The sequence below is a fragment of the Pseudophryne corroboree genome, chromosome 1, assembly GCF_028390025.1.
Source record: "Pseudophryne corroboree isolate aPseCor3 chromosome 1, aPseCor3.hap2, whole genome shotgun sequence".
Taxonomy (NCBI): Eukaryota; Metazoa; Chordata; class Amphibia; order Anura; family Myobatrachidae; genus Pseudophryne; species Pseudophryne corroboree.
The window spans coordinates 620,436,521-620,450,820 of NC_086444.1; the positions used below are offsets into that span (position 1 = coordinate 620,436,521).

The window sequence follows — 14,300 nt, forward strand, 5'->3', positions numbered from 1 at the left end:
TGGATTGCCAGTAGTACTACCCAGGATCATAACTCATATCTATTAGGTTACCGACACAAAAGAGAGAAGGAAAATAACTTTCTGGGGGCACACTTTCATTGCGACATATGTTTATGAACTTATTAGGTAACTTTTAATAACTTATTAAAAACTTCAGCTAATGGGGGTGTTCATTTTCCAAATTTGAAATTATATATTCATGCAGGAATAACTATCAAGATTGTATTTATGGTTCGGATCTTTATACCATTCTCGAGATTGAACAATCCTTGTTACCAACCAACATCCAGGTTCTTTGCATAATTTTGTCCAAAAGTATGGGTCTACTCACGCAGTCCAGGTGACATCATCAGTTAGGTCCCTAACATATTAAAGGTTCAAGTCCAGGGTGTGGGGCCACCTGATTTGGCTTGGGTGGGCTGCTTCAGGGCATCACAATGTAACACTTAGCACTTTACAGCACCCTATTTGTTTTTATCAATGTAACACTTTTAACCCATTTATTATTCTCTCTCACCCATGTAACATTCGACCCATAGTAGATTTAACACTTTACTTGCTATCTTTCACTAGTGTGGTGCCTTGGGGTGGTTTGGTTGTGCCGGATACAATAATCCAGCAAAAGGTAGATCAAAGCACCAGATGCATTTTGAATGCAGATTATATTTGAAGCTACATCTTTTCCTATATTTATATAGAAAAGTGATGTAACACTAAGGAGCAGTGCTATATAAAATAAACCTGAAACACATTTCCAATGAGAATGAGTAACCATAAAGAATTTAAATAAGAAATGTCATTTATTTGTGACTGCTAAAAGGGCAGATTTTTGTAATATGTCACTTTATTGATTTTATGGTTACAAAACCAAATAAAAATTGGCTCCAATTTACCTTTAAACAGAGATGGTGCAAAATACACAGATGCTGAGTACATAACATGGGATGTACATCCTACAGGAAATCTTATAGGAAGGTTTTGATACAAATGCTCCTCTAGGGTCCAGCATTACAATTTCTCTAAATAGGAAATTAACAAAATAATGACTCAATAACGGATCATTCCTTAGACGGGTGGAAACCTGTCCAGAATCTTAGGAATACTTACTGTTAAATCAGCAACATTAAAATGATTACGTTTGTTTCCCATAATGAAATCATGTGAGACAAGCAAACAAATGGATATTTACCAAAGACAACCAAGAAGATTTTGCAGCATGACTCTCCTTGGCAGCATACTAACCCACAGTGAAATGAATAAAACAAAGAAAAACATAGGTACAGTATGAGGGGCATTTCACGTACATCTTCTGTGTGTGCTTACAGTACCTTACAGAACATAAAATTAAATAAATTGCTGAACTAAGTCCAGCACCTACGCAATACTTGGAATAAAAAGCTGTCACAATTTCTGGTACTGTTAGGTATATCTTCCTGAGTTAAATAAACTGAGCATCAATATCCCAATGGCTGATAATAACACAAGGAGCTGGTGAATCATCTGCTACAGTGGACAGAAACCCCCCCCCCCAAAAAAAAAAAAAAAAAAAAATGTCCAAAGCAGCCTTGTCCTTCAGTTAATTTATAAGATATGAAATGCCAAACAGGTCAGGGGGAGAGAGTATTGGTACAAAGAAGAGATGGTCTTGACAGAAAGCCTGCAAGAGACAAGTCGGCCATGCTAAACGTGTCCAGATGGTGGTCTTGTTTCCTCACGTCAGGCATTAAGGGCAGTTCTGGACGACGGAGGTCTCGACTGATCTGATCACTGTTCATTGGAGGAGGTTCTTGATGATCCCCTTGGTTGGCACAAGGTAGGGAGTGAAGTTCGCAAGTAAACTGACCATTAGTGCAGGAGCAGGAACTGTCCTGAGAGGAATTCTTCTTGGAAGCAGCTGTGCTCAATTAGAGAAAATCAATGACATGACCAGATGTTATATATCACTGAGAAAGGCAACAGAGGAACAAGCTGTATTGAGTGGCGCGCTGATAAGCCAAAGAAGAGAAATTGTAACACATTCCTAGGTCTATTGTAAGTGTTTGAGAGGTTATAATTACATATACCTGACTGCCGAAAAACTAACAAAGCCTCTACCTGTTGGCATATATAACATGATATAACTTGCAACACACTCTTCTGTCTTAAAATATTAAAACCATGGGAGATTATTTATAATAAAATACACAGAGAAAAGATATTCAGCAGTGATTGTGTAAAGATATACAATTATTTGCAGTATTAAATTACATCCACTTTCTTCTCATATGAGATTAGAGAGGTTGAACTTTTAAATCTGAAAATAGGATTTTTGGTATTTACCATTAAATCCCTTTCTCCAGTATATGCTCACAACATCCAAAAGTGACAAGTGACCCTAACTGGTTGTAGATATCCCAAAAGCAGGAAGAAGAATTTCCTGATTATGGTGAAAAGCAGGCAATGCCTTTGGTTGAAAGGATGTCTCTGTGGGCCTAATTCAGAGTTGATCGCAGCAGCAAATTTGTTAGCAGTTGGGCAAAACCATGTGCCCTGCAGGATGTGCAGATATAACATGTGCAGAGAGAGTTAGGGTGTGTACACATGGTGAGATCCTTGCTATGCCCGATTTTCACTTGCGATTTCCCTTGAACTCCCCGGAGCCCAGATAGCACAGATTTTGACTAACTTTTCTTGAGATCTGTACTATGTGTGCTTACGATTTTGGTTTATGTGAGATTTTGGCTTATGTGAGATGTCATTGACATGTGAGATGAACTAGATAGTACACCGATCTAGCAAGGATTGACTTGCCTGCACAGTCTATCTTTTCTTTCGATGACGACCTGGCGGGACCGCGCATCGGGATCGAATCGGGATCGCAAGGTGACTTTCACCCTGCGATCTGCACTAACTTTTCTTGCGATTTTGACTATATAGTCAAAATAGAAAGAAAATAATTCACCGTGTGTACACACCCTTAGATTTGGGTGGGGTGTGTTCAATCTGAAATCTAAATTGCAGTGTAAAAATAAAGCAGCCAGTATTTACCCTGCACAGAAACAAAATAACCCACCCAAATCTAACTCTCCCTGTAAATGTTATATCTGCCCCCCCTGCAGTGCACATGGTTTTGCCCAACTGCTAACAAATTTGCTGCTGCGATGAACTCTGAATTACCCCCTGTGTGTAATACTGTCCTATCTTAATGTATCACATTTCCAGTGGTTCAAGTGGTGGTAACTGAAGAGTTGATAAAGCAAGGTTCTATCAGACTATGGAGTTTTTTCCAGACTCTATGATAACTGTATGAGGATACCTGCATCCTAGCCCTAATTATTCCGTAGCTAAACTAAAAGATTGAGCTCTGAAGTGAAAATATCTTACTTCGATTGCAAATCAAAGAAAGCAATGGTGTCCTTCCTAAATTGGCACATGGAGGTAGGCATCCTTGAAGTTTATGCATGCCAAGAATTTGTGTACCTCCACGCCATATATTATTATGATCTCACAGATTCCATTTTCAATCTGTCTATACACAGCCTTAAGTTTAGAGTACAACGGGTGGCTGTGCAGGATGACGGCCGAACTCGGAAATCGTTTTAAAGGGGCAATCATGTACAAAGCATGGTTTAGCATGGTACATGACTGCCTCCTTAAAATAAACTTCCGAGTTTGTCCGGGACCCTGCCCTGCCGCCAAACTCGGACATTATTACATCCCGGCCCAAGTTCAAGTTTGGTCCTTAACTCCTGTCCGGTTTCTGGAAGGAAAATAGATTGGAGTAAAACCCTCAGGGTTTCCCGATTGCCTGGTACAGAAATAATTACTCCTGAAGCCGGAAGAGATTCTATTAACTACTGTAAAGCCAGACACTTTTCCTTGTCTATTGGTGGACCCGGGAAGCAGGGGATATAACCTTTCTGTATGATACCAGTCATACAGGGGCTTGAAGCGGACATTCTTACTGATGCCTAAATGACAGTAGATGAGCATCCACCACAGAGATGTCTGTGAGTATGCCCTTCCCATCATATGGTCTCATCATGAAGCTTAGGAGCTTCTCATTGGTCTGGCTCCTTCCAACCTGTTTAAGTCTGTTAACCTCTTCAAGAACCAACTCAGAACAAAGAAGCCCCTCTTTTAGCCTTATAAGATGCTGACAGGTTCCTTGTTGAAAAGGAGGCCGAAATGAACGAAGCCTGGTATTCTTAGCAGAAGAACTACCCAACGGTACAATCACTAACCACAAAATCTTTGAATTCAATAAGAATGCACCCAATGCAGACTCACCTAAATAATCTGCTTCTACCTTAATTTGCTCTGCAATGTAAAGTAACTGAGATTTAGACAGATCTGTTTGAATACCTTCCTCCATAATGTAAGATCCTTGGAAACCCATGCTGAAGAAATATTAAGCGTTAGAGCTGTCCCTGTGGCTACATAAATTGATTATAGCATGCTCTCACTCAAAAAAACACAGATGATGTAAAATATAAATGAATGGGCAATAATGTAGTTTTTATAATCAAGGACAGTAAAACACAGCTAGCAGAAAATCAGTGTATCACAACATCCAGACAATACAAATGCACTGGAATTTGTCTTACCAGCAGCTCCCCTGCCAAATACAGATTCACGTAATCCAAATGGACACTCCAAATTTGGCACGTCACACTCATACTCTCTAGCAGTGGAGAGAAAACAATTTCCACTTTAGTGTGTACACAAGCTTTACCTTAAGAAACAAAAAGGAGAGTTTTGGTAGACTTACCACTGCTAACTCTCTTTCTGCGAGGTACATTGGGTTCCACAGGGAAACATCGGGGTGTAGAGTAGCTCTTGATCCAGAGGCACCAACAGGCTAAAGCTTTAGGCTGCCCCAATTGCCTTGCACAATTGTTCTGCGGACGCGCCACGGAGGGCCGCCCAAGAAGGTCCAACAGACTGAGTAGAATGGGCATTAATAGCAGCAGGAGCCGGGAGACCAGTCTGCGCATAAGCTTGTGCAATCACCATTCTAATCTATATGGCCAAGGTTTGCTTATTCGCAGGCCAGCCACGTTTGTGAAAACCAAACCAAACAAAAAGGGAATCTGACCTCCTGATAGAGGCAGTCCTCTCCACAGACACACATATATATATATATATATATATATATATATATATATATATATTCTCTAACGTCCTAAGTGGATGCTGGGGACTCCGTAAGGACCATGGGGAATAGCGGCTCCGCAGGAGACTGGGCACATCTAAAGAAAGCTTTAGGACTAACTGGTGTGCACTGGCTCCTCCCCCTATGACCCTCCTCCAAGCCTCAGTTAGATCTCTGTGCCCGAACGAGAAGGGTGCACACTAGGGGCTCTCCTGAGCTCTTTGTGAAAGTTTTAGTTTAGGTTTATTATTTTCAGTGAGACCTGCTGGCAACAGGCTCACTGCATCGAGGGACTAAGGGGAGAAGAAGCGAACTCACCTGCGTGCAGAGTGGATTGGGCTTCTTGGCTACTGGACATTAGCTCCAGAGGGACGATCACAGGTCCAGCCTGGATGGGTCCCGGAGCCGCGCCGCCGGCCCCCTTACAGAGCCAGAAGAGCGAAGAGGTCCGGAAAATCGGCGGCAGAAGACGGTCCTGTCTTCAGATAAGGTAGCGCACAGCACCGCAGCTGTGCGCCATTGCTCTCAGCACACTTCACACTCCGGTCACTGAGGGTGCAGGGCGCTGGGGGGGCAGCGCCCTGAGACGCAATAAATCGATAAAAACCTTATATGGCTAAAATAAATGCATCACATATAGCTCCTGGGCTATATGGATGCATTTAACCCCTGCCAGAACATACAGAAAAACGGATGATAAGGCCGCCGAGAAGGGGGCGGAGCCCATCTCCTCAGCACACTGGCGCCATTTTCCCTCACAGCTCCGTTGGAGGGAAGCTCCCTGGCTCTCCCCTGCAGTCACTACACTACAGAAAGGGGTTAAAAAAGAGAGGGGGGCACTAATTAGGCGCAGTATAAATAATACAGCAGCTATAAAGGGGAAAACACTTATATAAGGTTATCCCTGTATATATATAGCGCTCTGGTGTGTGCTGGCAAACTCTCCCTCTGTCTCCCCAAAGGGCTAGTGGGGTCCTGTCCTCTATCAGAGCATTCCCTGTGTGTGTGCTGTGTGTCGGTACGTTTGTGTCGACATGTATGAGGAGAAAAATGATGTGGAGACGGAGCAGAGTGTCTGTAATAGTGATGTCACCCCCTAGGGGGTCGACACCTGAGTGGATGTACTGTTAAAAATTACATGACAGTGTCAGCTCTGTATAAAAGACAGTGGTTGACATGAGACAGCCGGCTACTCAGCTTGTGCATGTCCAGACGTCTCATGGGCCGTCAGGGGCTCTAAAGCGCCCGTTAACTCAGATGGCAAATACAGACGCCGACACGGATACTGACTCCTGTGTCGACGGTGAAGAGACAAACCGTGTTTTCCAATAGGGCCACACGTTACATGATTGAGGCAAAGGAAAATGTTTACACATTTCTGATAATATGAGTACCACCAAAAAGGGGTATTATGTTGGTGAAAAAAAAAAAAAACTACTTGTAGTTTTCCTGAATCTGAGAAATAAAATGAGGTGTGTGATGATGCGTGGGTTTCCCCCCGATAACAATTGATAATTTCTAAAAAGTTATTGGCAGTATACCTTTTCCCGCCAGAGGTTAGGGTGCGTTGGGAAACACCCCCTAGGGGGGATAAGGCGCTCACACGCTTGTAAGAACAAGGGCTCTACCCTCTCCTGAGATGGCCGCCCTTAAGGATCCTGCTGATAGAAAGCAGGAGGGTATCCTAAAATGTATTTACACACATACTGGTGTTATACTGCGACCAGCAATCGCCTCAGCCTGGAGGTGCAGTGCTGGGTTGGCATGGTCGGATTCCCTGACTGGAAATATTGATATCCTAGATAAGGATAGTATATTATTGCCTATAGAGCATTTAAAAGATGCATTTCTATATATGCATAATGCACAGCGGAATATTTGCCGACTGGCATCAAGTATAAGTGCGTTGTCCAATTCTACCAGTAAAATGGTCAGGTGATGCGGATTCCAAACGGCATTTGGAAGTATTGCCTTTAAAAGGGGACATTTGGGGTCGGTCTTTTAGACCTGGTGGCCACGGCAACAACTGGGAAATCCACGTTTGTACCCCAGGTCGCCTCTCAAAATAAGACGCCGTATTATCAGGCGCAGTCCTTTGTTGGCAAGCGGACAAAAGGTTCCTCTTTTCTGCTCGTGACAGAGGGAGAGGAAAAAGGCTGAAGAGATTACCCAGTTCCCAGGAACAGAAATCCTTTCCCGCCTCTGCAAAAGCCCTCAGTATGACGCTAGGGCCTTACAAACTCAGGCACGGTGGGGGCTAGTTCTCAATGAATTTCAGTGCGCAGTGGGCTCACTCGCAAGTAGACCCCTGGATCCTTCAGGTAATATCTCAAGGGTACATATTGAAATTCGAGACGTCTCCCCCTCGCCGTTTCCAAAAGTCGGCTTTACCGACGTCTCCCTCTGACAGGGAGGCAGTTTTGGAAGCCATTCACCCAGCAGGTGATAATCAAGGTACCCCTCCTGCAACAGGGAACGGGGTATTATTCCACACTATTGTGGTACCGAAGCCAGACGGCCCGGTGAAACCGATTCTAAATCTAAAATCTAAAATCTTTGAACACTTACATACAGAGGTTCAAATTCAAGATTGAGTCACTCAGAGCAGTGATTGCGAACCTGGAAGAAGGGGACTACATGATGTCTTGGGACATCAAGGAAGCTTACCTTCATGTCAAAGTTTACCCTTCTCACCAAGGGTACCTCAGGTTATGGTACAGAACTGTCACTATCAGTTCAGACGCTGCCGTAGGGATGGTCCACGGCACCCCGGGTCTTTACCAAGGTAATGGCCGAAATGATATCCCTTCGAAGGAAGGGAATTTTAGTTATCCCTTACTTGGACGATTCCCTGATAAGGGTAAGATCCAGGGAACAGTTGGAAGTCGGTGTAGCACTATCTCAGGTAGTGTTGCGGCAGCACGACTGGATTCTCAATATTCCAAAATCGCAGCTGGTTCCGACGACTTGTCTTCTGTTTCCTAGGAATGTTCCTGGACACAGTCCAGAAAAAAGGTGTTTCTCCCGGAAGAGAAAACCAGGGAGTTATCCGAGCTAGTCAGGAACCTCCTAAAACCGAACCAAGTCTCAGTGCATCAATGCACAAGGGTTCTGGGTAAAAATGGTGGCTTCCTACGAAGCAATCCCATTCGTTAGATTCCACGCAAGAACTTTCCAGTGGAACCTACTGGACAAATGGTCCAGGTCGCATTTTCAGATGCATCAGCGGATAACCCTGTCACCAAGGACAAGGGTATCCATCATGTGGTGGTTGCAGAGTGCTCATCTTCTAGAGGGCCGCAGATTCGGCATTCAGGACTGGGTCCTGGTGACCACGGATGCCAGCCTGCGAGGCTGGGGAGCAGTCACACAGGGAAGGAATATCCAGGGCTTAGGGTCAAGCCTGGATACATCACTTCACATAAATATCCTGAAGCTAAGGGCCAATTACAATGCTCTAAGCTTAGCAAGACCTCTGCTTCAAGGTCAGCCGGTGTTGATCCAGTCGGACAACATCATGGCAGTCACCCACGTAAACAGACAGGGTGGCACAAGAAGCAGGAGGGCAATGGCAGAAGCTGCAGGGATTCTTCGCTGGGCGGAAAATCATGTGATAGCACTGTCAACAGTATTCATTCCGGGAGTGGACAACTGGGAAGCAGACTTCCTCAGCACGACCGCCACCCGGGAGAGTGGGGACTTCACCCAGAAGTCGTCCACATGATTAAAAAACTCGACAGGTATTGCGCCAGGTCAAGAGACCCTCAGGCAATAGTTGTAGACGCTCTGGTAACACCGTGGGTGTACCAGTCAGTGTATGTGTTCCCTCCTCTGCCTCTCATACCCAAGGTACTGAGATTGATAAGATGGAGAGGAGAAAGCACTATATTCGTGGCTCCGGATTGGCCAAGAAGGACTTGGTAACCGGAACTTCAAGAGATGCTCACGGAGGATCCGTGGCCTCTACCTCTAAGAAGGGACCTGCTCCAGCAAGGACCCTGTCTGTTCCAAGACTTACCGCGGCTGCGTTTGACGGCATGGCGGTTGAACGCCGGATCCTGAAGGAAAAAAGGCTTTCCGGATGAAGTCATCCCTATCCTGATCAAAGCCAGGAAGGATGTAACCGCAAAAACATTATCACCGCAATTGGCGAAAATATGTTGCGTGGTGCGAGGCCAGTAAGGCCCGACGGAGGAAATTCAACTGGGTCGATTCCTACATTTCCTGCAAACAGGAGTGTCTATGGGCCTGAAATTGGGGTCCATTAAGGTTCAAATTTGCGGCCCTGTCAATTTTCTTCCAAAAAGAACTAGCTTCAGTCCCTGAAGTTCAGACGTTTGTAAAAGGAGTACTGCATATACAGCCTCCTTTTGTGCCTCCAGTGGCACTTTGGGATCTCAATGTAGTTTTGGGTTCCAAAAGTCACATTAGTTTGAACCACTTAAATCTGTGGAGTTAAAATATCTCACATGGAAAGTGGTCATGCTGTTGGCCCTGGCCTGGGCCAGGCGCGTGTCAGAATTGGCGGCTTTATCCTGAAAAAGCCCTTATCTGATTTTCCATTCGGACAGGGCGGAATTGAGGACTCGTCCTCAGTCTCTCCCCAAGGTGGTTTCAGCGTCTCACCTGAACCAACCTATTGGTGGTGCCTGCGGCTACTAGGGACTTGGAGGCCTCCAAGTTGCTAGACGTTGTCAGTGCCCTGAAAATATATGTTCCAGGACGGCTGGAGTCAGGAAATCTGACTCGCTGTTTATCCTGTGTGCACCCAACAAGCTGGGTGCTCCTGCTTCTAAGCAGACTATTGCTCGTTGGATTTGTAGTACGATTCAGCTTGCACATTCTGTGGCAGGCCTGCCACAACCAAAAATCTGTAAATGCCCACTCCACAAGGAAGGTGGGCTCATCTTGGGCGGCTGCCCGAGGGGTCTCGGCTTTACAACTTTGCCGAGCAGCTACTTGGTCAGGAGCAAATACGTTTGTAAAATCCTACAAAATTAATATCCTGGCTGAGGAGGACCTGGAGTTCTCTCATTTGGTGCTGCAGAGTCATCCGCACTCTCCCGCCCGTTTGGGAGCTTTGGTATAATCCCCATGGTCCTTAGGGAGTCCCCAGCATCCACTTAGGACGTTAGAGAAAATAAGAATTTACTTACCGATAATTCTATTTCTCATAGTCCGTAGTGGATGCTGGGCGCCCATCCCAAGTGCGGATTGTCTGCAATACTTGTACATAGTTATTGTTACAAAAATCGGGTTATTATTGTTGTGAGCCATCTTTCAGAGGCTCCTCTGTTATCATACTGTAAACTGGGTTCAGATCACAGGTTATACGGTGTGATTGGTGTGGCTGGTATGAGTCTTACCCGGGATTCAAAATCCTTCCTTATTGTGTACGCTCGTCCGGGCACAGTATCCTAACTGAGGCTTGGAGGAGGGTCATAGGGGGAGGAGCCAGTGCACACCAGTTAGTCCTAAAGCTTTCTTTAGATGTGCCCAGTCTCCTGCGGAGCCGCTATTCCCCATGGTCCTTACGGAGTCCCCAGCATCCACTACGGACTATGAGAAATAGAATTATCGGTAAGTAAATTCTTATTATATATATATATATATATATATATATATATATATATATATATATATATATATATATATATATATAATATACACATACGAAGAGCCCGTACCACATCCAAAGACCGCTGTTTGGAGTACAAATCAGAAGAGATATAGACCGGAACCACAATCTCTTGGTTAAGGTGAAAAGATGACACCACCTTAGGCAAATAACCTGGGCGAGTTCCATGAACTGCCCGGTCACGATGAAATATTAGAAAGGGTGGACGACAGGACAATGCGGCTAAGTCCGACACCCTTCTTGCAGAGTGAATAGCCAGTTAAAACAAGATCTTGGCCGTGAGCCATGTAAGGTCCACCGTCTCAAGGAGTTCAAATGGAGGCTCTTGTAGGGCATTCATGACAACAGACAGATCCCATGGAGCCACAGGAGGGACATAGGGAGGCTGAATCCATAAGACACTCTGAGTGAATGTATGTACATCAGGTATAGACGCAATTTTTCTCTGAAACCATACCGACAAGGCAGATATGTGAACCTTGAGGGAGGAGAGATGAAGGCCTAAGTCCAGGCCTCTTTGCAGAAAAGCCAGAATTCTGGAAGTTCTGAATATGTATGCATCATAATTCTTATCAACACAACAGGTGAAGTAAGAATTCCAGACCCTGAAATAAATCTGAGCAGATACTGGTTTGCGGACTTTTAACATAGTTTGGATGACCGCCTCAGAGAATCCTTTGGCTCTCAGGAGTGATACCTCAAGAGCCAAGCCATCAAAGCCAACCTGGCCAGGTCTGGATAAAGACAAGGGCGCTGAAGAAGTAGAAGAGGGCGCTCTGTCGATAGACCCTGCAGGTCTGAGAATCAATGCCGTCTGGGCACGCTGGAGCGACTAGAAATAGAAATCTTCTACTTGTTTGAACTTCTGCAGGACCCTGGGCAGGAGTGACACTGTAGGGAACACGTAGGGCAGCCAAAAGTTCCATAGAATTGCCAGTGCATCCACGAACGCTGCTTGAGGATCCCTGGTCCTTGATGCAAAGACCAGATTTTTGACACTTCAATCATAGCCATGCGGCTTGGAGTGCCTCCTTGATGGTTTATGTACACCACTGTAGTGGCATTTGTATGACCATACTTGAACTGACCTGTTCTGTACCAGAGGCAGGGCGAGAGTCAATGCATTGGACACCGCCCGCAACTCCAAAATGTTATTGGGAGGAGTGGCTCCTCCTTGTTCCAGCGACCCTGAAAAGAGTGTTGCTCCAACACCGCACCCCATCATCTCAGACTCGCGTTCGTTGTCAGCAGGATCCAGAAGGGACGGCCCCTGCTCAAGTGCTGGTCCCATAGCCATCAGGTGAGCAACAGACAAGCCTCCGGAGTCAAAGTGATCATGTGAGATCTGATCAGATGAGGTAAGCCGTCCCACTTGGAAAGGATTAACCTCTGCAGAGGGCGAGAATGAAATTGAAAGTACTCTACGATGTTGAATGCAGACACCATCAGGCCAAGTACTTGCACCGCCGAGTGTATCAACACTCTGGGGCGACAAAGGAAGCATCTTTTCCTGTTCTGAAGTCTCAGGACTTTTTCTGGAGACAGAAACAGTCGTTGACTGTGTGTGTACAGGAGTGCCCCCAGGTGCACCATGACCTGAGCTGGGACCAGCGAGGATTTCTTCCAATTGATGAGCCACCCGTAGGCTTGTAGGAAGCTTACCATCAGTTGCAGATGACTGAGGAGGACATCGTAGGAGTTTGCCAGAATCAGCAAGTCGTCCAGATACGGCAGGATCCCGACTCCCTGGCGACGGAGATGGGCCGTCAGTATGGCCATGACCTTGGTGAAGATCCGAGGAGCCGTAGCCAGTCCAAATGGCAGAGCCTGAAACTGATAGTAAACGTTGCCAATAGCAAACCGCAGATACTGCTGATGCAACATGGCAATAGTTATATGCAGGTACGCATACTGTATATCCAGGATTACCATATAGTTTACGGGTTCCATAGCCAGTATAGTTGAGCACAGTGTTTTCATACGGAACTTGGACACTTTTACAAACTTGTTCAGTGATTTGAGGTTGAGTATAGGCCGGAAAGACCCATTGGATAGTAACCTCTGCCTCTCTGAGCCAGAGGAAATGGCACTACCACTCCTATATTCAGGAGAGAACTTTAACGGATCTGAAGGTATAACCGTGGTGCAAAACTGGCAAGGGGGACGTCTCTTGAAGGAGACTGCATACCCGTAAGAGACCACTTCTTGCACCCATGCGTCTGAAGTGGTCATTAACCAGACCTGGGCGAACTGCAGAAGTCAGTCTCCCACCCCGGGGTCCCCCAGGGGTAGGCCCGTCCCGTCATGCGGTAGTCTTGTCTTGTTTAGAAGCAGACTGATGGCCCGCTGAGGACTGCTTTGCCTTGAGCTTAGTGGTTTTGGGAGCACGAGATTGTATCAGGTATGCCTGAACTTTTGCTTTCCCTTGAGGCCGAAAGGTACGAAAAGTGGTACCTTTTGCCTTCTGTGCAGAAGGATTGGTATTTGGGAGAAAGGCAGTCTTAGCAGCCTCCAATTTATTTATGTCTTCCTCAAACAAAATGTCCCCCTTTAAAGGGGAGTACCTCCAAGGTCTTTTTGGAGTCTAGGTCTATCTTCCATGATGTCAACTACAGAATACGGCGAGCAAGGACAGACGTAGTCGACACCTTGGATGACACACCTGCCTCAGAGTACGCCTCCTGAATGTAATAGGCGGCGGTGGTAATGTGAGACAGGTATTGTCAGATATTTTCTCCGGCAGCTCTTCCTCTAATGCCTGAACCCATGCTTCAATTTCTTTTGCAGCCCAAGAGGCCGTAATAGTGGGTCTAGGTACAGCACCTGTAAAAGAGTAAATAGATTTCAGGCATTCCTCCACACGCTTATCTATCGGGTCCTTCAGTAAAGTGACAGTGGTGACAGGCAGAGTGGATGACACCACTAGGCAGGTGACATGAGAATCCACTGGCTGTGAATTTTCCCACTTGTTACATAACTCCGCAGGGAGAGGATAGCGAGCCAAGACAGAGGGCATTTCTTCCCTGGATTAGACCAGGGCTCCTGCCTGATGCCCACCAAATGGTCAGAATGGGGTAATAGATTTTTAACCACCTTCTGCCATTTAAACGTATCAGTTTTCTTAGCCACAGTGGTGGAATCCTCATCATCAGTGATTTGTAGGATTTGCGTAATAGCAACCACAAGGGCAGGGACATCAATTTGCAATGGAGAATCCTTGTCAGAAACACCTGATTCAATGTCTGACAGGACAGTATGCTCCCCCTCCTCTTCAGATGAAACATCTGGGAGATTTGTGGATTGTGAGGAGGAAACAGCCTGTTTAGATGACCCAGAGACATTAGAGTGACCTGGAGTAGATTTTTATCTGACCAAGGAATGATTTAATTGCTGCAACTGGTTAGACAAATTTTCCGCCCAAGGCGGATTAACCATAGGGACAATTTGTGGCTGTAATGGCACATATGGTCCCATAGGGGGTGTAAGACGTTGCACCAGAGTACCCAGTAGGTTTGTGAACGCAGACCA

The 14,300-nt window shown here is 45.6% G+C and overlaps 1 protein-coding gene across 1 annotated transcript in view; it reads right to left on the reverse strand.

Moving 5' to 3' along the window:
* Window positions 1-781: 781 nt before the first annotated feature.
* Window positions 782-14,300, reverse strand: part of MIER2 (MIER family member 2) — a 117,332-nt gene continuing 103,813 nt past the window's right edge. Inside the window, exons 11-13 of the mRNA XM_063954689.1 lie at window positions 4,587-4,663; window positions 4,270-4,299; window positions 782-1,894 (exon numbers count right to left, since the gene is read on the reverse strand). Coding sequence (XP_063810759.1) covers window positions 1,608-1,894; window positions 4,270-4,299; window positions 4,587-4,663 — 394 coding nt within the window. The 3' untranslated portion in view covers window positions 782-1,607. The remainder of the gene's footprint in view (window positions 1,895-4,269; window positions 4,300-4,586; window positions 4,664-14,300) is intronic.